The 25,257-nt window shown below is 36.7% G+C and overlaps 2 protein-coding genes across 2 annotated transcripts; one reads left to right on the top strand and one right to left on the bottom strand.

Moving 5' to 3' along the window:
* Positions 1–19,730: 19,730 nt before the first annotated feature.
* On the bottom strand, positions 19,731–20,294 carry PSV08DRAFT_352523 (uncharacterized protein; the record flags this gene model as incomplete). The annotated part of the gene is made up of 3 exons (XM_014228050.1): positions 19,731–20,014; positions 20,081–20,173; positions 20,219–20,294. The coding sequence occupies 3 exons, from the start codon at positions 20,292–20,294 to the stop codon at positions 19,731–19,733; spliced, it is 453 nt and encodes a 150-aa protein (XP_014083525.1).
* A 4,348-nt stretch (positions 20,295–24,642) lies between these two features.
* Positions 24,643–25,233, top strand: PSV08DRAFT_248300 (uncharacterized protein; the record flags this gene model as incomplete). The annotated part of the gene is made up of 2 exons (XM_014228052.1): positions 24,643–24,909; positions 24,961–25,233. The coding sequence occupies 2 exons, from the start codon at positions 24,643–24,645 to the stop codon at positions 25,231–25,233; spliced, it is 540 nt and encodes a 179-aa protein (XP_014083527.1).
* Positions 25,234–25,257: the final 24 nt, after the last annotated feature.

A 25,257-nucleotide genomic window follows, 5' to 3' on the forward strand; every position in this document is an offset into this window, starting at 1 on the left:
CGTATAAAGTTTAGAAGGCACTAGTGTTAGAGCATAGAATACCTAAAGAATTCATTATAAATAAAGATAAGCTATTCACGTCCCTATATTAAATAACATTCCTAGCAAAATTAGGTATAAAAAAGAAGCTTTTAACAAGCTTTCACCTAGAAATAGATAGCTAAATAGAATAAACAAATTAGATATTAGAGTAGTATCTACAAATATATATTAACAAGTTATAAGATAACTAGGTTAAGTACTTACTAGCAGCGCAACTAGCTTACAATAGCACGAAATTAGCAATAATAAGGCAGTTACTATACTATATAAACTATAAATATAAGCTAGTAGCTTATTAAGATCTAAAGAATATTAAAAGTATTACTAATAGTATAAACAAGAAAGCACGCCTTTTATAAAAATTATATAAAGAATTAAGTAAGCGTATTACTTAGAGGAACCTTATAACGTCTAAAGTAGCAAATAAGCTAAAAATTAAGAGACTAACCTTTAAGGAAGGGGATAAAGTTTTCCTATTAAAATAGAACCTAAAAACTAAAAGACTATATAAGAAACTAGACAATCTCTAAGTAGAACTATTTAAGATCCTAGAGAAAATAGGGCTAGTAAACTATAAACTATAGCTACTACTAAGTATAAAAGTACACTCTATATTTTATAAGAAGCTTTTAGAACCAGCACTCTAAGACGCTAAACTAGTAAAAGATATTAAACTTAAGAACGACAAGTATATAGTTAAAGTAGTTAAGGACTTATAGAAAATCAGTCATTAGTAGAAATACTTAGTTAAGTAGTAAGAATAGCTAGATAGCTAGAACACTTAGGAACTAGAAGAAAATTTAACAAACTATAAGGAATTAATATAAACGTATTACAGATAGTATCTAGAGAAGAGAGGGAGGGACTCTTAATAAAAAAGAAATAATTAAAGGACAAAGAATTAGAAGAATCAGCCTATAACCAGCCTAGGTTAGTTAATAGTCTAGATAGCGTTAGTCTAGTTAATAGAGGACCTATACTAGGGGCTAAGCTCCTCTTAGCCTTCTCTTTCGCACGATCCTAGAACGTAAGAATAGCTAAGTTACAACAAGTAAACGAACGCTTGCGAGATTTCACCTTAAGAAGTTTATAGCAAAGACGCGCGGCGTTCTCTTTAGCCTAAGCAACTTTAAGCTTCTTTTATTTACGCTCTTACTAAATATACTCCTATTCTTCCTTAGAAATAAATAGACTACACTTAGCTTTTATAGAAATATAACTAATATAATAGCTAGTTATAGTATTTATAAAACAGCGAAGGTTCTTCTCCTTATAACGAGAATAACAATAAGAAGTTATTTTATTTCTCTACTCTATTATATAATCAGTACAGGAATAATACTCTTTATTTAACTTCTAAGCGCAAACATAGGTATAAGAGGATAGGACCTTAGGCATAGTTAGGAAGGCTAGAGTTAGAAAGAAACAGTTATAATAGCCTAGGGCCTACTAACCTTATATATAGCTAACGCTTTAACACGTAGTATAGGAAAATAATAACCTAAAGTATTAAGACAATAGCCCTAAAGGGGGAGGTAATATTACAAGTAATAGTAGAAAAGATCCTTTCCCTAGATATAATAATAAGTAGTTAGAAAGCTACTTAGGATCCTAATAAACAGGATAACTATCGCAGGGCTTAAGGTTACGTAATATGCCATTCTACTAAGGCTAGCCATCTAGGATAGTAGTGCATAATAGGATAGCAACGCTATCACAACTATCCCGCTAAGATAGGATAGATAGGATAGTAGGACTAGAAGTAATAAGGATATAAGAATAAATAGATTTTATTATTTACTCTTATTATAGTTAACTTAAATTATACTTTCTTACTAGTTACTTAACTTTACAAGATTAATACTTATTAGTCTATTTAATATAGATTAGAAATTATTAACCTATTATTACTTTCTACTTAAGTACGCCTACTCTACTATATCGCTAGACAAATACCTTACGGCGCTTTTTACACCATCTTACTCGCCCTAACCTAGATTGAGCTTAGAGAAGTATCAGCACTAAACCCCGTGTAATATAAAGGTATTAACTACTTTAAGTAGTTTCTTATTATAAATATTATAGTTAAGTTCTACTTCTAAGAACTTCTATAAATAGTAAAATACTAGTCTCTATTTCTTATCTATATACTACTATAATAATATAGCTCTAAGTGCGTAGTTAGATACGTTAGTCTTAACTTTAGTAAGTTACTAAGAACTATATATCTTAAGTACTAGCGCCTTTAAGAATATTTACTTAATTTAATTAAAAGCCTTCTAATATTTCTATTTCTATTTAAAACTTATTTTTTTTTATTAACTCTATAAGAGGTACTATAATCTTTAAGTAATCTTTAATAAACTTTTAATAATAATTTATAAATCTTAAGAAGAATTAGATATTCTTAACTATATTAAGTTTTAGCTATTCTTATATAGTCTATATCTTCTTTAAGTTTATTTCTACTTCTTTAGTTAAGATAATAAATCTAAGGAACTTTATTTCTTATATATAAAACTTATACTTCCTTAGTTAAAAGTATAGCTTATATTTCTTAAGCTTCTATAAGACCTTCTTAATATACTTAATGTATTCTTTACGTATACTACTAGAGTATACTAGTATATTATCTAAATATATAATAATAAAGATTTAAAGTATTTATAGAGCGCGTTATTAATAATTAATTAAAAGGTTGCTGGCGTATTTATTAACTTAAATAGTATAACTATATACTTAAATAGTTTATACTTTATCTTAAATACTATTATCTACTTATAACCTTCTTTAATCTTAATTTAATAAAATCTTTTTTAAATATTAAACTTTATAAACTACTTAGCTCTCTAAAGTTAATTTATAAGCTCTATAATTAGTAGTAAAAGATATTAATTTTTTTAAGTAATACTATTTAACCTTCTATAGTTAATATATAGTTACTACTTTTTATTAAACTTTTTTATAAATAATATAGGCGAGGCTATTAGGCCTAATTCTAGTTAGATAAATTTCTTTTTTAAGTTCTTTTAGAGGTAATCCTATAACTTAGTATTATACTTAGGCGCTATAGAGTATATTTCTTTTAAACTTAACTTTACTTCTTTCTCTAAAATAATCTTATAATTCTAATCTTAGTATTCTACTAAGTCTATTACTTTATTTTTCTTAAATAGTTCCTTAAACTCTAATATTTAGTATTCTACTAAAACTACTAGTAATAGTTTATTATATATAGATATAACTTATAGTACTAGTTCTTTCTTTATAGTTATAACCTACTATATCTATATAACTTCTACTCTCTAAAAGTTCTTTATATAAATTCTTATAATCTTATATAGTAAAATTATACTAAATCTTTTATTTAAGTTTATATATTAATTTATTAAGTATATTTCTCTTTATATACTAGTAACCTTATATATAAGTTCTTAGCTATATATTAATTTCTTTTACTAATTAATAGTAGAGTTATATTCTAATAACTAGTTATAGCTAATTATTATTTTAGTCTTACTAAGATCTATAATACTAATCTTTATTTAGCTTTCTTAATTAGCTAAGTATAATAATACTACTTTAGTTTTAAGTTAAATTTAACTATTCCTATATATTATAAGACTATTATTAGCTAATACTACTTATATTAGTACCTTCTTAGTCTAATAGAGTATATTATTCCTCTCTACTACTTAGAGTAAGATAATAGTTTATATAGCCTTACTATCTATAAGCGCTATTACTTTATATCTATTTATAAGTACTATAGCTTATAGCTATAAATCTTATACTCTTAGTTTATATACTTCTTTAAAAATTATTTTAAAACTATTTTTACTAGTATAACTCTATCCTTAGTAGTATCTTAGTTTTTTATCTACTTACTTTTCCTCTTCTTAAGAAAGTAGCCTTTATCTTTCTTAGTAGAATAGTATATTATATACTAGTTATTATAATAGAAGCTCTAATAAGTATTTTAGTATAGTATATCTTCCTTTATAATCTCTCTTATTAGCTTTAGCTTCTTTATTTTATAAATTAAGTATCTATCTACCTTATAAATATTTACTAATAGAGTACTATAGAGATAATTATTTACTCTATAAGTATCTTTAAACTATTATTAGTAGAAGGTATATCTCTTCTTATAATACGTCTATAAGAGTCGTTTATAGCTTTTTTTCTTATTAGTTTTTTCTAGACTCTACTTAAGTACCTTAGTTATTATAACTCTTAGTCTTATAGCTCTATATATCCTATAGTTCTTTATATTATATTTCTTAGTAGATATTATACTATAGTAGTAGTTATCTACCTTTTAAGCGTTTTATTATTATTTTTTATAGAACTAGTAATTAGTTATATAATTAATCTAGTATAGCTTCTTATAAGCTTCTTTTTCTCTTAGCTAGTATATCTAATAATACTATACTTAACACTTATTATACTATAAGTTAATATAGTAGTAATTATTCTTATTATCTCTAGTTTCTTCTTACTTCTTTAAGTAATAATTATACTATCTTAGGTAGTTAACTTAATATAGGCGCTTATATTACTCTATTTATTCTCTAAATATCTAAGGTATTTTCTTATTATTAGATTCCTTAAATTTAAGTTATTCTTAAGTAGCTCTATAAGTAATCTCTTCTATATAAGGTCTTATAACTATAATTTATTCTTTAATATTATAATTATTAGCTTAGTGCCTAGTATTTCTATAAATCTAGTACTATTAGTTTCTTAGGTAGTATAGTACCTCTACCTCTTTAACTTACGAATTTATTAGTAGTAGTTTATTCTACTTAAAGTCTTAAAGTTTTATAATCTTCTATACTAGCTTAAAGGCCTTATTAATAGCTTATCTTACTTTATTATATAAGTCTAGGTTACTAAAAGTCTTATCTAACTTCTTAGTTAGGTATAGTATTACTATCTATAGCATCTTAATCTTAACTATATTAGAATATTACTACTTAGGTAGCGAAAGTTACTACTTATTCTACTAGTAGCTTAGAGGTAGAGGTCTCTACCTTCTACTTATCTAGTAATAGACTTAGAGGCAGCTTATTAAAGGTTCTAGCTAAAAAGTAATAAATAAGAGATAAAGATATTACTAGAGAAGAGAGAATAGTTAAATTGTCTTCTTAAGGTAGTTTATAGGATTCGCTCTACTCTTCTCTACTTTCTATCTACTAACTCTTCTACTACTTATATATTCGTTGTCTTAGATTCTAGAAGAGTTTTCTTAGTAGTAGCTTACGTAATCTATAGCGTAATAGATAGATATTACTAGATAATAGTATAATAGCTTCTAGTAATAGATTAATTAATGAGTTTTAGTTAAAGATTAAGTACTTATTCTATCGGAGATTAGCTAGTAAGCTTATATCTCTAATAAACTACTCCTTACTTAACTTTATTCTTTAGGTAGTCCTTATAAAAGTATTCTACTTTACTATTATAAAGGTATATCTTGTTGGAGATATAAGCTCACCAGCTAATCTCCGATAGAACCAAGTACTCAACCTTCAACCAAGACACGTCAATTAATCTATTACTAGAAGCTATTATGCTATTATCTAGTAATATCTATCTATTACGCCATAGATTACGCAAGCTACTACTAAGAAGACTCTTCTAGAATCTAAGACAACGAATATATAAGTAGTAGAAGAGCTAGTAGATAGAAAGTAGAGAAGAGTAGAGCGAATCCTACAGACTACCTTAGGAAGGCAATTTAACTATTCTCTCTCCCCTAGCAATATCTTTTTATCTCTTATTTATCTCTCTTTACTAGAACCTTCGATAAGCTGCCTCTAAGTCTATTACTAGACAAGTAGAAGGCAGAGACCTCTACCTCTGAGCTACTAGTAGAACAAGCAGCAACTTCCGCTACCTAAGTAGCAATATTCTAACAGGTTATGAGCCCGGATTACGCGATCTATCGAAGCTTCTAGTACTATACGTTTATTGCGATCTATTACGATCAGCGCTGTCTATATAAGAACTATACCTATCTAGGTTAGTTTCTTAGTAAGAGCTAGGGTAACAAGGGTTAAGAGGATAACCACGGCGAAGAGCTGAGAAACTCTATCATCCGAAGTCAGATCAGCTGACTAGAACTATCTATCGATCAATTGAACAATCCAGCGATCGATCAATCCATCGATCGACTTACCAGCCCACCAATCTATCAATCCACCAATCTATCAATCTATCAATCCACCAATCTATCAATCCACCAATCTATCAATCTATCAATCTATCAATCTATCAATCTATCAATCTATCAATCTATCAATCTATCAATCTATCAATCTATCAATCTATCGATATTTCAACCTATCGATATTTCAACCTATCGATCTATCAATCAATCAATCGATCAATCAGTTTTTTCAATCTATCAAGCTGACGATCTGCAGCCAGAGTTCTTCATAGTAAGGACAGTAACTGCAATAGTATCAGCATAAGCTCGATCTAACCAATCAATCTATCAGTCTATCAAAATGGCTGACAGTATTTTCAAAGTACCAAAGCTTAAAGGAAGCTCAAATTACGACATGTGGGCTATAAGGATTCAATCAATTCTAATTCAACAAGATTGCGGCGATATAGCTGTAATAGCCGACCTTACACCAGAAGAACGTCCAGAATCGTTCAAAAACAATGAGACAAAGGTACTATCTACTATAAGACTTAGTCTTGAAGATGGACCTCTCCTACAAACAAAAGAAATCAATACTCCAGTAGAGCTATGGAACAACCTTAAAGCTCTATATGCGCAAGAAGGTTTTAGCTCAGACTTTCTTATCTGCAAAGAACTTATTAATACTACTGTTTCAAGCTGCCAAAACAACGTGGAAAACTATCTTCAAAAGCTATCAAGGCTTACTTTCAGCCTAAAAGCTCGAAGTATCGAATTACCAAGCAGGTTTATTGCTGCGCTAATACTCAATAACTTGAGTTCAGATTTCAATTATCTAGTCACAGCAATTACTCAAGATTTTAGATCAAATAAAGAAATTAATCTTGAAACAATGAGCAGTCAGATTATTGACGAAGCTCGACGACTAAAATCGATCAAAAACAGCTCCAACAACTCAATCCAAAGGAGCGATACCAAACCTTACCAAAGGCATCAAATCTATCAACCAGCTCATCGATCCAATCATCGATCAGATCATCGATTCGATCATCAATCCAATCATCGATCAGATCCAACCCATCGATCTGATCAATACCATCGATCCAATCAATCCTATCGAAACCAGCAGCCAAAGGATATCGAAATGACCTTACCAACCCAACAATATAAAAGCTCAAAAAACTGCAGCTTCTGCAGAAGAAATGGGCATACAATTGATCAGTGTTGGCAGAAAGATCCAAGCAAACGCCCCAACCAAGGCTCCAATAGATCTGAAACAGCTCTATCAACAATAGTATCAGTTAACCAAACTATCGCTGATATCAATATAACCCAATCGGTCAAAACAAACAAATCTATTAAATGGATACTAGACAGTGGAGCTAGTGCGCATATCTGTTCCGACCGAACGCTGTTCAGAAATATCAGCAGTATTTCCAACACCTATATCAAATGGGGTAATACAGGAACACTATTACCAGCGATTGGTAAAGGAGAAGTACCAATTACTTTTACTAGCACTAATCAATCAGTTGTGCTAAAAGAAGTACTCCTTGTACCAGAGTTTCGCGTCAACCTACTTAGTCTCTATCAAGCAGTTGAAAAAGGAGCTGAATTCAAGTTTGCGAGGGACTATAGTCTAATTACCCAATCCAGCCAAATACTAGCCAAGGGCTACTACAATCGAAAAGTCGCGATCTTTCACACGACTAGCGATATCCATCAAAACGATCAGATCCATATACAAGCCAATTATACAGCACTGCTGACAGAACAGCCCATACCATCCGAACTAACATCAGACGATACCAATATATCTGATCAGCTAAAGCTATCAGAACAGCCCAATCAGTCAAAATCGATGCCAACCGATCAAAACGATCAAAACTATCAAATCGATCAAATCGATCAAATCAATCAAACAGAAGAAAACGATCAAATCGATCTATTGCATCGACGTTTCGGCCATATTGGTAAAACAAGCTTAAATAAGCTTTGTGACAACACCAACGGCATGAATTCAAATATTAAAACAAACAACTCATTCAGCAACTGCGAGATCTGCTTAAAAAGCAAATTTACTAGCAAGATAAGCAGAAATCCACCAATAACTCAAGTCAATGAGTTTGGCGATCTTATATACTGCGATCTAGGAGGACCTATCAAGCCAAGAACGAACAAGGGCTATAGGTACTACATTACCTTCCTGGACTACCACACGAAATATCTAGAAGTGGACCTTCTCACATCAAGATCAGAGCTTATAACGCCAGTCAAAGCTTTTATTAAAAGAGCTGAAGTTCAGGATTCAAAGCTAATTAAGCTCATTCAATCAGATAATGAGCTAAATACCAAAGAATTACAAAAGCTATCAAATCGAAGAGGGTTTAAGTTACGTTTTACTTCCCCCTTCAATCCTGAAGCTAAAGGTGGCGCAGAACGAATCAATCGAACCCTATTCGACAAGATCAGAGCTCTGTTATTTGAAGCAAAAATGCCAAACAAACTTTGGGCAGAAGCCTTACTCGCAGCGGTATATCTATATAATAGAACACCGCATAGTTCTATCAATTTTCGAACACCTTTCGAAGCAAAATACGGAATAAAACCAAATATTAACAATATCAAAATTTGGGGATCACTAGCCTATCGAAAAGAACCAAAGGAATTCGTGGGTAAGCTCGATTCTCGAGTCCAACCGTACTACCTTACTGGCTATTTAAGTAACAATCTATATCGACTAATTGATCTAAAGTCGAATAAGATTGTAACTGCAAGGGATGTTCAAATACTTGAAGGAGTATTCAACGATCAAGCTTATGATCTTGAATCACAACTAGTAATCGATCAATACAACGATCAATCCGACGATCAATCCAACGATCAACTAAATGCTGATCCAAATACCAACCAAAACCTTCATCCAATGGTAGATCAGACGAAACCAGTGAATCAAAACGATCAGAAATCCACCAATCAAATGAAAACAGTTGGACGAAATCCAATTGTACTTATCAAGAATAGAGCTAGAACGACAGAATCAGCCCTATCTACCGAAGTTACAACAGAGGATATTATTCTTGAAGAAATCCTATTTACCTCCAAGGATATTACCGATCCAAAAAACTACTCCCAAGTTCTTAAGCATGACAATAAGGATCAATATCTATTGGCAATGCAAAAAGAGCTAGATCAGCTGCAAAAGAATAATACTTGGACGCTTGTACCAAGGCCTTCCAACCAACCAGTACTTAAAGGACGCTGGGTACTTAACAGAAAATATCAACAAAACAACGATTTTATCTTCAAAGCTCGTTGGGTAGCCAAAGGTTTTCAACAAGAGTTTGGCATTAACTATCAAGAAACGTTTGCCAATACTACAAGGCCCGATATTATCCGTCTGTTACTTGCGATTGCGACAGCCCAAGGCTGGGCTATACAGAGCTGGGATATAAAACAAGCTTTTCCAAATGCACTAATCGATACCACGATCTATATCGAACAACCAGAGGGATTTTCAAATTCAAATTATCCTAACCACGTTTGTTTACTCAACAAGGCTCTATATGGGCTTAAACAAGCTAGTCGACAATGGCAGAAACTGCTATCAAGCTTACTCTATCAACTAGGTTTTCAATCCTTGCCGATCGATACAGCTACCTATATCCATCAAAAACAGAAAATAATAATCGCAACCCATGTGGACGATTTACTCATTTTTGGACCAGACGAACAAAGGATTCAACAGCTATTCTACAAGCTATCTGATATATCAGAGCTTGAAATCAAAGACCTTGGCGATGTAACTGAATTCCTAGGTATCCAAATTAATCGATCTAATCGATCGATATATATCAGCCAAGAAAGCTATCTTCAACGGCTGCTTACTCGTTTCAATAAGCAGAACGTTAAGCCAAGAAAAATACCTTTACCACAAGGTACCAAGCTTGCAAAAAACGACCAAACAGCAACGCCAAAAGATATCAATCTATTTCAACAACAAATTGGCGCACTAATCTATCTATCTATCTTTACTCGGCCAGATATTACCTACGCAGTTAATCTTCTATCGCGATTTATGGCCAATCCAAGCCCTGAACATTTTAGCAACCTTGATCACCTATGGGGATACCTATCGCAATCAAGCCAAATTGGACTATTATATCAACTTAGCTCCAATATTCAAGAAGGCTCCATCAAAACTGATCAATCTACATCGATGGGATCAGATCAGATCAAACTGATCGGATCCACCGATGCAGATTGGGGGGGTGATTTTGATACCCGCAGATCCACCACAGGATATATCTTTTTACTCCAGTTGAACAAGAGTTATTGCGCAATTTCATGGCTATCAAAGCTCCAACCAACCGTCGCGTTATCAAGCGCAGAAGCTGAATTCATGGCCTACCGCGAAGCTACAAAACAGAGTATCTATCTAAACCAGATTATTAAAAGTATCAAACCACTGTTTGATATATTATCAGATGGAACTGTTACTATATACTCTGACAGCCAAAGCGCAATTCAACTATCCAAAAATCCTACCTACCACGCGAGGACGAAACACATTGATATTCAATACTACTTTATTCGCGAAAAGGTGGAGGATAAACAGATCCAAATACAATACCAAAGTACCAACCAGCTACTAGCTGATTGTCTCACCAAAGCTACAAACGCTGATAAGATTCAAGATTTTCGATCGCAATCGAATCTAGTCAATCTATCAGATCTATCAAACCAATCCATCAAACCAATCCATCAAACCAATCCATCAAACCAATCCATCAAACCAATCCATCAAACCAATCCATCAAACCAATCCATCAAACCAATCCATCAAACCAATCCATCGAACCAATCTATCAAAACAATCCAACCCATCAGATCGATCGAATCTATCAGCCTAAGCTCATCGAAACAAACAAGCTAATCAAAACCAGCAGATCAATCAGATCTCAGCTGCCTAGCTTAAGGGGGTGTGTTGGAGATATAAGCTCACCAGCTGATCTCCGATAGAACCAAGTACTCAACCTTCAACCAAGACACGTCAATTAATCTATTACTAGAAGCTATTATGCTATTATCTAGTAATATCTATCTATTACGCCATAGATTACGCAAGCTACTACTAAGAAGACTCTTCTAGAATCTAAGACAACGAATATATAAGTAGTAGAAGAGCTAGTAGATAGAAAGTAGAGAAGAGTAGAGCGAATCCTACAGACTACCTTAGGAAGGCAATTTAACTATTCTCTCTCCCCTAGCAATATCTTTTTATCTCTTATTTATCTCTCTTTACTAGAACCTTCGATAAGCTGCCTCTAAGTCTATTACTAGACAAGTAGAAGGCAGAGACCTCTACCTCTGAGCTACTAGTAGAACAAGCAGCAACTTCCGCTACCTAAGTAGCAATATTCTAACAGGTTATGAGCCCGGATTACGCGATCTATCGAAGCTTCTAGTACTATACGTTTATTGCGATCTATTACGATCAGCGCTGTCTATATAAGAACTATACCTATCTAGGTTAGTTTCTTAGTAAGAGCTAGGGTAACAAGGGTTAAGAGGATAACCACGGCGAAGAGCTGAGAAACTCTATCATCCGAAGTCAGATCAGCTGACTAGAACTATCTATCGATCAATTGAACAATCCAGCGATCGATCAATCCATCGATCGACTTACCAGCCCACCAATCTATCAATCCACCAATCTATCAATCTATCAATCCACCAATCTATCAATCCACCAATCTATCAATCTATCAATCTATCAATCTATCAATCTATCAATCTATCAATCTATCAATCTATCAATCTATCAATCTATCAATCTATCGATATTTCAACCTATCGATATTTCAACCTATCGATCTATCAATCAATCAATCGATCAATCAGTTTTTTCAATCTATCAAGCTGACGATCTGCAGCCAGAGTTCTTCATAGTAAGGACAGTAACTGCAATAGTATCAGCATAAGCTCGATCTAACCAATCAATCTATCAGTCTATCAAAATGGCTGACAGTATTTTCAAAGTACCAAAGCTTAAAGGAAGCTCAAATTACGACATGTGGGCTATAAGGATTCAATCAATTCTAATTCAACAAGATTGCGGCGATATAGCTGTAATAGCCGACCTTACACCAGAAGAACGTCCAGAATCGTTCAAAAACAATGAGACAAAGGTACTATCTACTATAAGACTTAGTCTTGAAGATGGACCTCTCCTACAAACAAAAGAAATCAATACTCCAGTAGAGCTATGGAACAACCTTAAAGCTCTATATGCGCAAGAAGGTTTTAGCTCAGACTTTCTTATCTGCAAAGAACTTATTAATACTACTGTTTCAAGCTGCCAAAACAACGTGGAAAACTATCTTCAAAAGCTATCAAGGCTTACTTTCAGCCTAAAAGCTCGAAGTATCGAATTACCAAGCAGGTTTATTGCTGCGCTAATACTCAATAACTTGAGTTCAGATTTCAATTATCTAGTCACAGCAATTACTCAAGATTTTAGATCAAATAAAGAAATTAATCTTGAAACAATGAGCAGTCAGATTATTGACGAAGCTCGACGACTAAAATCGATCAAAAACAGCTCCAACAACTCAATCCAAAGGAGCGATACCAAACCTTACCAAAGGCATCAAATCTATCAACCAGCTCATCGATCCAATCATCGATCAGATCATCGATTCGATCATCAATCCAATCATCGATCAGATCCAACCCATCGATCTGATCAATACCATCGATCCAATCAATCCTATCGAAACCAGCAGCCAAAGGATATCGAAATGACCTTACCAACCCAACAATATAAAAGCTCAAAAAACTGCAGCTTCTGCAGAAGAAATGGGCATACAATTGATCAGTGTTGGCAGAAAGATCCAAGCAAACGCCCCAACCAAGGCTCCAATAGATCTGAAACAGCTCTATCAACAATAGTATCAGTTAACCAAACTATCGCTGATATCAATATAACCCAATCGGTCAAAACAAACAAATCTATTAAATGGATACTAGACAGTGGAGCTAGTGCGCATATCTGTTCCGACCGAACGCTGTTCAGAAATATCAGCAGTATTTCCAACACCTATATCAAATGGGGTAATACAGGAACACTATTACCAGCGATTGGTAAAGGAGAAGTACCAATTACTTTTACTAGCACTAATCAATCAGTTGTGCTAAAAGAAGTACTCCTTGTACCAGAGTTTCGCGTCAACCTACTTAGTCTCTATCAAGCAGTTGAAAAAGGAGCTGAATTCAAGTTTGCGAGGGACTATAGTCTAATTACCCAATCCAGCCAAATACTAGCCAAGGGCTACTACAATCGAAAAGTCGCGATCTTTCACACGACTAGCGATATCCATCAAAACGATCAGATCCATATACAAGCCAATTATACAGCACTGCTGACAGAACAGCCCATACCATCCGAACTAACATCAGACGATACCAATATATCTGATCAGCTAAAGCTATCAGAACAGCCCAATCAGTCAAAATCGATGCCAACCGATCAAAACGATCAAAACTATCAAATCGATCAAATCGATCAAATCAATCAAACAGAAGAAAACGATCAAATCGATCTATTGCATCGACGTTTCGGCCATATTGGTAAAACAAGCTTAAATAAGCTTTGTGACAACACCAACGGCATGAATTCAAATATTAAAACAAACAACTCATTCAGCAACTGCGAGATCTGCTTAAAAAGCAAATTTACTAGCAAGATAAGCAGAAATCCACCAATAACTCAAGTCAATGAGTTTGGCGATCTTATATACTGCGATCTAGGAGGACCTATCAAGCCAAGAACGAACAAGGGCTATAGGTACTACATTACCTTCCTGGACTACCACACGAAATATCTAGAAGTGGACCTTCTCACATCAAGATCAGAGCTTATAACGCCAGTCAAAGCTTTTATTAAAAGAGCTGAAGTTCAGGATTCAAAGCTAATTAAGCTCATTCAATCAGATAATGAGCTAAATACCAAAGAATTACAAAAGCTATCAAATCGAAGAGGGTTTAAGTTACGTTTTACTTCCCCCTTCAATCCTGAAGCTAAAGGTGGCGCAGAACGAATCAATCGAACCCTATTCGACAAGATCAGAGCTCTGTTATTTGAAGCAAAAATGCCAAACAAACTTTGGGCAGAAGCCTTACTCGCAGCGGTATATCTATATAATAGAACACCGCATAGTTCTATCAATTTTCGAACACCTTTCGAAGCAAAATACGGAATAAAACCAAATATTAACAATATCAAAATTTGGGGATCACTAGCCTATCGAAAAGAACCAAAGGAATTCGTGGGTAAGCTCGATTCTCGAGTCCAACCGTACTACCTTACTGGCTATTTAAGTAACAATCTATATCGACTAATTGATCTAAAGTCGAATAAGATTGTAACTGCAAGGGATGTTCAAATACTTGAAGGAGTATTCAACGATCAAGCTTATGATCTTGAATCACAACTAGTAATCGATCAATACAACGATCAATCCGACGATCAATCCAACGATCAACTAAATGCTGATCCAAATACCAACCAAAACCTTCATCCAATGGTAGATCAGACGAAACCAGTGAATCAAAACGATCAGAAATCCACCAATCAAATGAAAACAGTTGGACGAAATCCAATTGTACTTATCAAGAATAGAGCTAGAACGACAGAATCAGCCCTATCTACCGAAGTTACAACAGAGGATATTATTCTTGAAGAAATCCTATTTACCTCCAAGGATATTACCGATCCAAAAAACTACTCCCAAGTTCTTAAGCATGACAATAAGGATCAATATCTATTGGCAATGCAAAAAGAGCTAGATCAGCTGCAAAAGAATAATACTTGGACGCTTGTACCAAGGCCTTCCAACCAACCAGTACTTAAAGGACGCTGGGTACTTAACAGAAAATATCAACAAAACAACGATTTTATCTTCAAAGCTCGTTGGGTAGCCAAAGGTTTTCAACAAGAGTTTGGCATTAACTATCAAGAAACGTTTGCCAATACTACAAGGCCCGATATTATCCGTCTGTTACTTGCGATTGCGACAGCCCAAGGCTGGGCTATACAGAGCTGGGATATAAAACAAGCTTTTCCAAATGCACTAATCGATACCACGATCTATATCGAACAACCAGAGGGATTTTCAAATTCAAATTATCCTAACCACGTTTGTTTACTCAACAAGGCTCTATATGGGCTTAAACAAGCTAGTCGACAATGGCAGAAACTGCTATCAAGCTTACTCTATCAACTAGGTTTTCAATCCTTGCCGATCGATACAGCTACCTATATCCATCAAAAACAGAAAATAATAATCGCAACCCATGTGGACGATTTACTCATTTTTGGACCAGACGAACAAAGGATTCAACAGCTATTCTACAAGCTATCTGATATATCAGAGCTTGAAATCAAAGACCTTGGCGATGTAACTGAATTCCTAGGTATCCAAATTAATCGATCTAATCGATCGATATATATCAGCCAAGAAAGCTATCTTCAACGGCTGCTTACTCGTTTCAATAAGCAGAACGTTAAGCCAAGAAAAATACCTTTACCACAAGGTACCAAGCTTGCAAAAAACGACCAAACAGCAACGCCAAAAGATATCAATCTATTTCAACAACAAATTGGCGCACTAATCTATCTATCTATCTTTACTCGGCCAGATATTACCTACGCAGTTAATCTTCTATCGCGATTTATGGCCAATCCAAGCCCTGAACATTTTAGCAACCTTGATCACCTATGGGGATACCTATCGCAATCAAGCCAAATTGGACTATTATATCAACTTAGCTCCAATATTCAAGAAGGCTCCATCAAAACTGATCAATCTACATCGATGGGATCAGATCAGATCAAACTGATCGGATCCACCGATGCAGATTGGGGGGGTGATTTTGATACCCGCAGATCCACCACAGGATATATCTTTTTACTCCAGTTGAACAAGAGTTATTGCGCAATTTCATGGCTATCAAAGCTCCAACCAACCGTCGCGTTATCAAGCGCAGAAGCTGAATTCATGGCCTACCGCGAAGCTACAAAACAGAGTATCTATCTAAACCAGATTATTAAAAGTATCAAACCACTGTTTGATATATTATCAGATGGAACTGTTACTATATACTCTGACAGCCAAAGCGCAATTCAACTATCCAAAAATCCTACCTACCACGCGAGGACGAAACACATTGATATTCAATACTACTTTATTCGCGAAAAGGTGGAGGATAAACAGATCCAAATACAATACCAAAGTACCAACCAGCTACTAGCTGATTGTCTCACCAAAGCTACAAACGCTGATAAGATTCAAGATTTTCGATCGCAATCGAATCTAGTCAATCTATCAGATCTATCAAACCAATCCATCAAACCAATCCATCAAACCAATCCATCAAACCAATCCATCAAACCAATCCATCAAACCAATCCATCAAACCAATCCATCAAACCAATCCATCAAACCAATCCATCGAACCAATCTATCAAAACAATCCAACCCATCAGATCGATCGAATCTATCAGCCTAAGCTCATCGAAACAAACAAGCTAATCAAAACCAGCAGATCAATCAGATCTCAGCTGCCTAGCTTAAGGGGGTGTGTTGGAGATATAAGCTCACCAGCTGATCTCCGATAGAACCAAGTACTCAACCTTCAACCAAGACACGTCAATTAATCTATTACTAGAAGCTATTATGCTATTATCTAGTAATATCTATCTATTACGCCATAGATTACGCAAGCTACTACTAAGAAGACTCTTCTAGAATCTAAGACAACGAATATATAAGTAGTAGAAGAGCTAGTAGATAGAAAGTAGAGAAGAGTAGAGCGAATCCTACAGACTACCTTAGGAAGGCAATTTAACTATTCTCTCTCCCCTAGCAATATCTTTTTATCTCTTATTTATCTCTCTTTACTAGAACCTTCGATAAGCTGCCTCTAAGTCTATTACTAGACAAGTAGAAGGCAGAGACCTCTACCTCTGAGCTACTAGTAGAACAAGCAGCAACTTCCGCTACCTAAGTAGCAATATTCTAACATAACTTAATATTAGTAAGGAATATTTATAACTTTTCTTAGTTACTATTATATTTATTTAGAGTTACTATCTTAGGTTTCTTAATAGGTTTTTTATTTAGTATAGCTATTAGCTAACTTATAAACTAATTAATTATTATTTATATCTTAGCTATCTACTATATATAGATTATAGCCTAGTGCCTAATATTCTATAACTCTTATAGGTTATATACGTTATTATCTACCTTATTATTACTTAAGGTTAGTATTTTATTATTAATTACTAGAGTAGGTACTAGTCTAGAACTCTAGACTAGTTTACTAGTACCTACCTATAACTAAGCCTAGTTATAAAATATCTTTAAATTTTAATTAAGTATTCTAATATTAATCTTCCTAAGTCTACTAAATTTATAGGTAGTTAAAGTGTTATATAGAGTTTAGGTCTATACTACTCTAGTTAAGTCTACTACTATAGCTAATAAGCCTTATATTAGTGTTTTATAAAGTTTATCTAGTAAGATAGTAGAGTAGAGTACTTAGATAGAAAGGTAATAAAAAGTTAGATAACTTAATCTATATTACTATAGACTAATAAGTAATAATCTTATTAAGTAAAGATAATAGTAAGAAAGTATAATTTAAGTTAACTATAATAAGAGTAATAATAAAATCTATCTATTCTTATATCCTTATTACTTCTATTCTAGTACTCTCTATTCTCTCTTAGAAGTATATTACTATAAGAGTAGTAGAAGCATAATTCTCTTAAGGCCCCCCGTGCTCCCTTTCTTAGCGGGAATATAGCTCTTAGCGAGAGCATCTATATTACGTGACCTCTAGCCCTGCGATGTCTATTACCTTTTAACGTAGACGTGGTTGGCCTTTAACCTCGTTATCCTATGTTAAGGAGAGAATCCTTCTTATTACTTATAATATATTACTACTAGAAAATACTATAAATCTAAAAGAAAGCTTCTTAACCATAGTAGTACTAAGAGTATTATAGTACTATAGTAGTATAGAGCTCTTAGTTAGTAAGGGAGGCTAGAGCCTATAAGGTAGTAGAATAATAGCAACACTATAAAAAAAACTCTAAAAAAAATAGTAGAGAGAGGAGCGAGCTGCCGTAGCTACTTATAAAAAATAGATAGCTTAAGCTGCGCGGGAGCATTATATAGCTACTAGAATAGTATAGTAGTAAAAGCGTGCCGCGAGGGCTATACAACTAGCTACTGCGCGAGCCTAAAAAGTAGAAGATTATACTACTATAACTATATAAAAATCTCGCGATAAGTAGAATATAGCTAAGCGAAAAGCTTTATTAACTTAGAATTAAAAAGTATTAAAGTGGCGTCGTATTATAGAGGCTGAAAGTGGTGGTAGTAATATATCACTACCTACTAAGCCTCCTACTAAAACCACCACGCGCGGCCGTAGTGTGCGGTTGCCTAGTAAATATTTATAGATATATATTAAATATACAATTGTACAAGTACTTCACTAGAAAATCTTATAATAATAACGTTTTGGTAGTAGTTAAAAGCTTCATTTTTTAGTGGGCGCCCATTTCGGTGGGGTGTTGCATCGGCTGAACTGTTGCACGCACTGACCACATCCAGTATGTAGTATCGCACGGTTTACGTTGACAAGCCGTCTCGCCCTAACCCGGACCGAGACTAGGTAAGTACAACCTAACCCCGTGTAACAATAGAGGAGTTTTTAATCCCGTTTTCGTGTTGCAGACGCATGCAAAAAAGAATACGAAGTGGTGGGGTAGACAGAATGTGGGCAGGAAAGTGTGGCACCAATGCGCTAGGTCTTCTGCGATGGCTGTGATCAGCATCTGCATGGGATCATTTTTTAAAGTTTCAGTACCAATAAGACAATAGGTTTTGTTCCCCGCACTTTGGCGTGCAAGGAATATTTATGGATCCCCTGAATTGACGTGGCTGCATGGCTTACGCGACAGGTCTTGGGCCAGAGGTTTCAGCCGCACTCTGTTATCGGTCGGATCGCCGAATCACCGCTCGTGACTTCCTTGGAGCTTTCGCTCCACAACGCTACCCTCAAGATAGATCAACACAGTGTCCGTACACAAGGAGAGATCGAACGCTTACGTACAGGTGAAACTAAGAGCCAGAGAGCAGGGACAAGAGGTTCGCGCCTTCTGCGGTTTTGTGTAAAACTAAATTACTTAGTGTCACGGCGCTGGTCGAGGAGGCCAGCGCGCGCGCACCTGATTAGCCGCAGAAAGGAGCCGGGCCTGGGCCAAGAGTCGGATGGGAGCTACCCTATACTTGTGAGATCTCGGCCCCCCTGGCCAGAGGGGTGTCCTTTGGGCCATGCCCAAGTCACGTGACAGTGTAGCTCTTTAAGCTACGTCCTGTCAACTACTCTGCACTAACTGTAGTACGAGTTCTATTTGATACCGTCTGTAGCAATAGATCTCTATATTAGTGCCTGTCTATCTATCTATGAGCTCCTCTGTGACTGCGCTGGTAAATAGGTGCAGGTAGGGGATCATGCCCAGATGCAAACCAGCCCACTCAAGCCATTCCGCGATACGCGGATCCGAAATGTCCACTTTGAGATCCATGCTGAACTTTACACATGACCAGACAAACACTGCGCCAATATTTCGGTAGCGATAAGCTAGATACTCGCCGAGGTTTTCGTACTTTGCTGGCGGCTTCAGCCAGTATTCTGTATTTAGGGTGGCCAGGTGCAGTTCTCTTCCTGCCGTGCTACCTGTAACACGATCGTCTTCTTAGATTTTCACAATCGTTTTGTCGAGATATTTTTGCAATGGCGAACTTTCGTTACATCCACGATCCCCGGTTCCAAGGCGCACTTCCCATTCATGTAACAAGTTGGCTGCTTCCTCCCCGGTGCTCTTTTCGCATTTGTCTGTTCTTGTCAAATCTGACATTGCATGACTACGTAGAGACTTACCGTTGTAGACCCACAACATGATCATGAGCACGTTGATCAGCTCCAAACGCCTAGCATCCTTACAGAATGGATACATCATTGCAGTTGCTTTTGCGCAATATACCCCCCCAGCCATATGTGGGACTTGCCTAATGCCTGCACTCGCGCAAACATGCCGTAGTGTTGTTCCATCACGTAGTGGCAAATCTAGCTCATTCTTTTCGCTTTGAATCAGGTCAACGAGCTCATTAGCCGGATCCAACGTCTGTTTCCAAAATACGCTTTCGTAGGCAGGTGTTATGCCCGAGAGATATGGAAAGCGTTCTTCTGCTTCAAGTGGTGTGAAAGTAACCTAATACGATTGATTATTGCTTTTCTGCTTTTTTGAGGTAGAAAAGTGTTGAGATGTGCGATGAAGAAACGTTTCTGCGTTCGATCCAGCTGCTTGAAGAGGGTCGTGAAGGTCGAGTATCGGATTGATCTTGGAGATGTCTTTGGCCGGTAAAACCCCACGGAGGAAAGATGAAGTGCTTGTAATGTCTGACATATTCTATTTTTTGGACAGCAAAAACATTAGCTGTAATAATTACACATTCGAAGCAAATTTTCATTCTTTTATATCAGGGGATATTCCTTGTGCACCAACGGTCATACGATGTATCTGGGAAAAAATTGAATTTCGTAGTGGGTGTTGACTCAGAAACATGCCAGGTACATGACACCAAACCGTCTTTTTGAAGAATTTCAACCTCATTTTCAGGCAATCCAATTGAATATCTGGGCCTGATCAACATACGTAGGATTCACTCTCCCGTTGCGAGAAGTTACCTCGGGTCCCACTTCCTAAGAACAGAGTGTTAAGGCCTTCTCAACCCACTCTATTTGTGTTAGTACTTAATCAGAAGTAAGCGCGACGTAAGCTTCATTTCTTCTCCTGTCCCAAGTGGGGTCTCTAAAGTGGGTCTTGACAACGGGACGGCCGTTTATGCAGCGCATCTGTCGCGAATAGTGCTTGTTCGCGTTCAAATAAAATTCTGTCCTAGGCATAGTTACGTGTTTGCCGGTGCGATAAATGCCAGCAAGGGGCTGATTGTGAAGAATGGCATTCATCTAAATGAGCGTGTGAGAAGTTCTCATGCTTTTAATTGCAGCACATAGCAATCGTGTGGATTGAATGACATGTTGCGAGAGGATTGAACCGTGGGGGCCAGATCATTCAGTGTTGATGAACTATCAGGTAGTCCACTTCGATTTTTCCATAAGGCCTTCCCAACGTGTAGGTACGCGGGTCCAGTCCTTAAGGCGGTAATTGTCATACAAAGGACCTCGTTTCTAGTACGAAATCATCTAACTGTTACAAGTAACAAGACGGATTATCTCCTCAAGAAGATATAAGAAGGCATGAAGCCTAGGGACGTCCACGTCAGAAGGTAGTAGCCATCGCGGGACTCGAGGTCACGTAATGTGGTATCCTGCTAAGGCTTACCATCTAGAATAGACAAGCAGGAACAGATAGCAGTACCATCCTAACCATCTCGTTAAGATGGAATGAACAGCATGGCAAAACCAGACGAAATAGAGACATTGGAAGAAATAAACATATCAGAATAAATAGATTTTATCAGCACTTTCTTTATAGCATAGAGCTCACAGGCTCTAGGAAGAACCTAAATAGAGAAGTATGGATGTGAAACTTATGTAACACGCCAAGTGTCAGGTGTCTGGGAGTAAGAGCTTGTTACAACGTGATTTTTGTCGGCCTAAGGCGTGCTTTTACTTGTACGTTTTGTAGTTGTTTCAGGTTTAAGTTTTTAGCAAGTTAGACGGCTTGGCTAGTTAGCATCTTCCCAGATTAAGGTCGAAAATTGGGGCTTTTCTTTCATCGTTCCATGCTACAACTACCACGGTCCATCGTATACGCCGGAATGTTACCCTTGTAGCTTTGCTTTATCGAACAAAGGACTTCGTCGAGTTATGCGTGTTTAATTATAGCAAAGATTGACTGTACCTTACTTGAGAGGGGCGTCACTTAATACAGATCTCTATATAAAGTCCTAGGTGTCTCTCACTTAACCTACATATCCAACAATCTCTCACTTCACTTATCAATTCACAAACAGTTCACAAAAGTTCACAGCAGCTCTCTTCCACAATCTTTTACGCGTTTTCAAGATGAAGCTTTTTATGACTCTGCCCTTGGCCTTCACTGCACTGGTGATCAGCACCCCAACCAAACTAGGCAGCCGATCCGATCTGGGCAAAGTGCAAGACGCACTTGAAGCTCGTCAAGGCAGTCTAGTTCAAACATTGGTATCACCTCCACCAGCAGCAGCACCTACACCAGCACCTGCCTGCACCTGTCCTAAGATTCTCGGAGTATGTTTTATGCAAACATTTGTATCTTCCATCAGTACATTTACTAACCAAATAACAGCGTTGCATCGTGGATGCTTCTTGTGTATGTTGCAATTAGAGAGGTGCTACATGTCTGTCTAGAATTTTATCGTTGTATGGAGTTCTCTATCGTTTTATGTAGAGCTTAAGCTCGACCGATATATTCAAGTTAGATTGAAAATCTCTTTATAAGGAATAAAAAACATCTTCGTAAACTAATAGTAACTTCCCTTCAAACCACGTCAGGCGATTTATAATGCTCAGTAGCACCTTCTACTCGGGCTAAGTTAAATGCACACGAATGAAAAAAAAATCCCTGGTCAATGAGATAACGCACAGGAAACGAGGGAGACTTCTGCTCCTGCAGCAAGCTAAGCAGTATCATGGTGATGGTGTATTATGGTTCCAAAGTAAAGGAGGCGCGCGATAGCCTCTGACTCTATCAGGAGGAGCAGGAGGAGCTAAAACACCAAATAGCTAAAACAATGAGGAAGAATGACTAGGCAGAGTAAGTAAAGGTGAAGGAAAAAGATCTTGGGTGCCAGGCGAGGGTTGCAGCAAGCCTGACAAGGCATAAGGTGAAGGAGTAGAAGGATACTGAAAAGGTCGTAAGTGTCACAGCTCGTAAGGCTGCAGAATGACTCCAAAAGTCACCAAAATTCCAAAGGGGTAACAGAAAAGGCTTTGAGGCTCCTATAGAAGCTATTTCAGAAGATAGAAGACTATCGTAAGTTCTTGAGGTAATAGGGAGTTTGGACATATATTTCCCTGTATCAACAAGTGATGTAATCGAATGACCTAGGCCATTTGATTCACTATATTGAGACGCGCCTTGGTGTAAGTGGATAATGTACAATGACAAGTAAGAATTCACATTCTGTGGAAGAGTCATGCAGCTGAAGAATTCGGTAGCGTCGGGAATCTTTATCTGTATTGCAATGTCTCTTTCACAATCTGTAATTGGTAAACCCATTCGATAAAATGCGGGCAGACTGAAGCCCCAGTAAGTGCTGTGGTATAGGTATTGGGGGCCTGGACAATCTATGTACGAAATTTTCTCAATAGTCCATGTTCAGTAAAGATTCTGTTGCCTCATAGTGGTGGCCGCTCACAAAGTCTGACTGTCATAACATTTTGTAATGGTCCTGATCAGAATGCATCCAGGCACTCGCTGCTTAAGACCTTTCCTGGTTTTTTTAGGCCCCCATCACGTCTAAAAATGCTCTTGGTAATCACATATGATACTCCCAATCTTTTCAGCTACGCCTGTTGCAGCCATCTTAGGCGGGCAGTATTAGCGGCTTGTCGTTCGCGTATCTACCGTTTCTAGCCAAGAAATCTGGGATAGTAGCACTAGGGTTGTGAACCTATATAGTGCGATGACACGCCACACTCTTAGAATACTATACGTAGATGTAAGTTGCGAATTGAGAAGCAATCAGGGATTTGGTATTGAGTTCTCACTACGCAGACTCCAATAATGTGATGTTGACTTGTTGGTGCAAATTTCGAGTTTGCCGAGCGGTCTGTACCATACGTCCCGGAAGAGATTCACCAAGCGGCTGGTAACGACTGATTGTATATAATACCATTGCCAGGCTTGGTGTAGCGTGTTGGTTTACTGGCTAAAACCAAATCTCAGCCAATCGCGTGTCCTGCATCACGATACCCGATGGTATTATATTCATGCAGCACGCCTGATGGTACTTCCTGGTAGTGCTTATCCACGACGTATCTCAAATTTCACCTGCATTGTTAGTAAAGTGCAAGGTATGATCATAAGGCTTAATCTCATATGCAGCAAGCCTAATCGTGCTTCTGAAAAGTGCATTTCCCTTCTTGAGCCAAGCTAGGCTCATGGAACTGCCATAATAACGTTTTCTTTGCCAAGGTCTGAAAAATATAGGCGAGCATTTCATGGAGAAAGGGCTCATTAATGGGTAGAGAGAAAGTACAAAGGAAGGAATCTCTCTCGCATCATTGCCACCACAAAAAAACACAGAGACTACAGGCAATAAGATCATTCAACTTTTTTTTCACATCTTTCCACAATGCAGCTCAGGAATGTTCTCCTTCTTGCTTTCCTCAGCGCTTCTAGTGCTTTCATCATTCCCGAAGGCACTGGAGATGGTGACTACGAGCACCATGTCGATGCCAACGGCGTTGATGTCCACGTCAAGATTGGCAACGCCACGGACTTCTCTGCCACTGAATTGACCGCTTATACTAAGAGAGTAGACTCCATTCGCTCTCCACGCCTTCAGGCCCGCGGTGCTTTTTGCAACCAGGGCCCTGACAAAGCAAATATGCACCATGGCGTCAGTACTCTTGGAGCTCATTATGAAAAGCTAGTAACCAATTCATTGTAGGACACTGATGCCGCAAATGCTGATCTATATTACCAATGCAGCAACTATGGACCGACCAAGGGCCGCCACGACTACTACTCTGTTCGTGGTAATACCGTTGCATTCTTTTGTAACCGTGCTATCAAATTGGTCCAATGTACTGCAACTAGACGTGCTCAGACAAGCAGTTACATTACGCAGAAATGTGGGTGGTACCATGCTGGATGGTGGGAGCAGGATTTGACCAGCTATGGTTACGACACTGGCAGATATTTTTGCAGTGAATGTGTCTAAATACGCAGCCATCAGGTCAGAACA

The sequence above is a fragment of the Bipolaris maydis genome (genome assembly GCF_028858645.1).
Source record: "Bipolaris maydis strain C4 unplaced genomic scaffold PSV08scaffold_9, whole genome shotgun sequence".
Lineage (NCBI taxonomy): Eukaryota > Fungi > Ascomycota > Dothideomycetes > Pleosporales > Pleosporaceae > Bipolaris > Bipolaris maydis.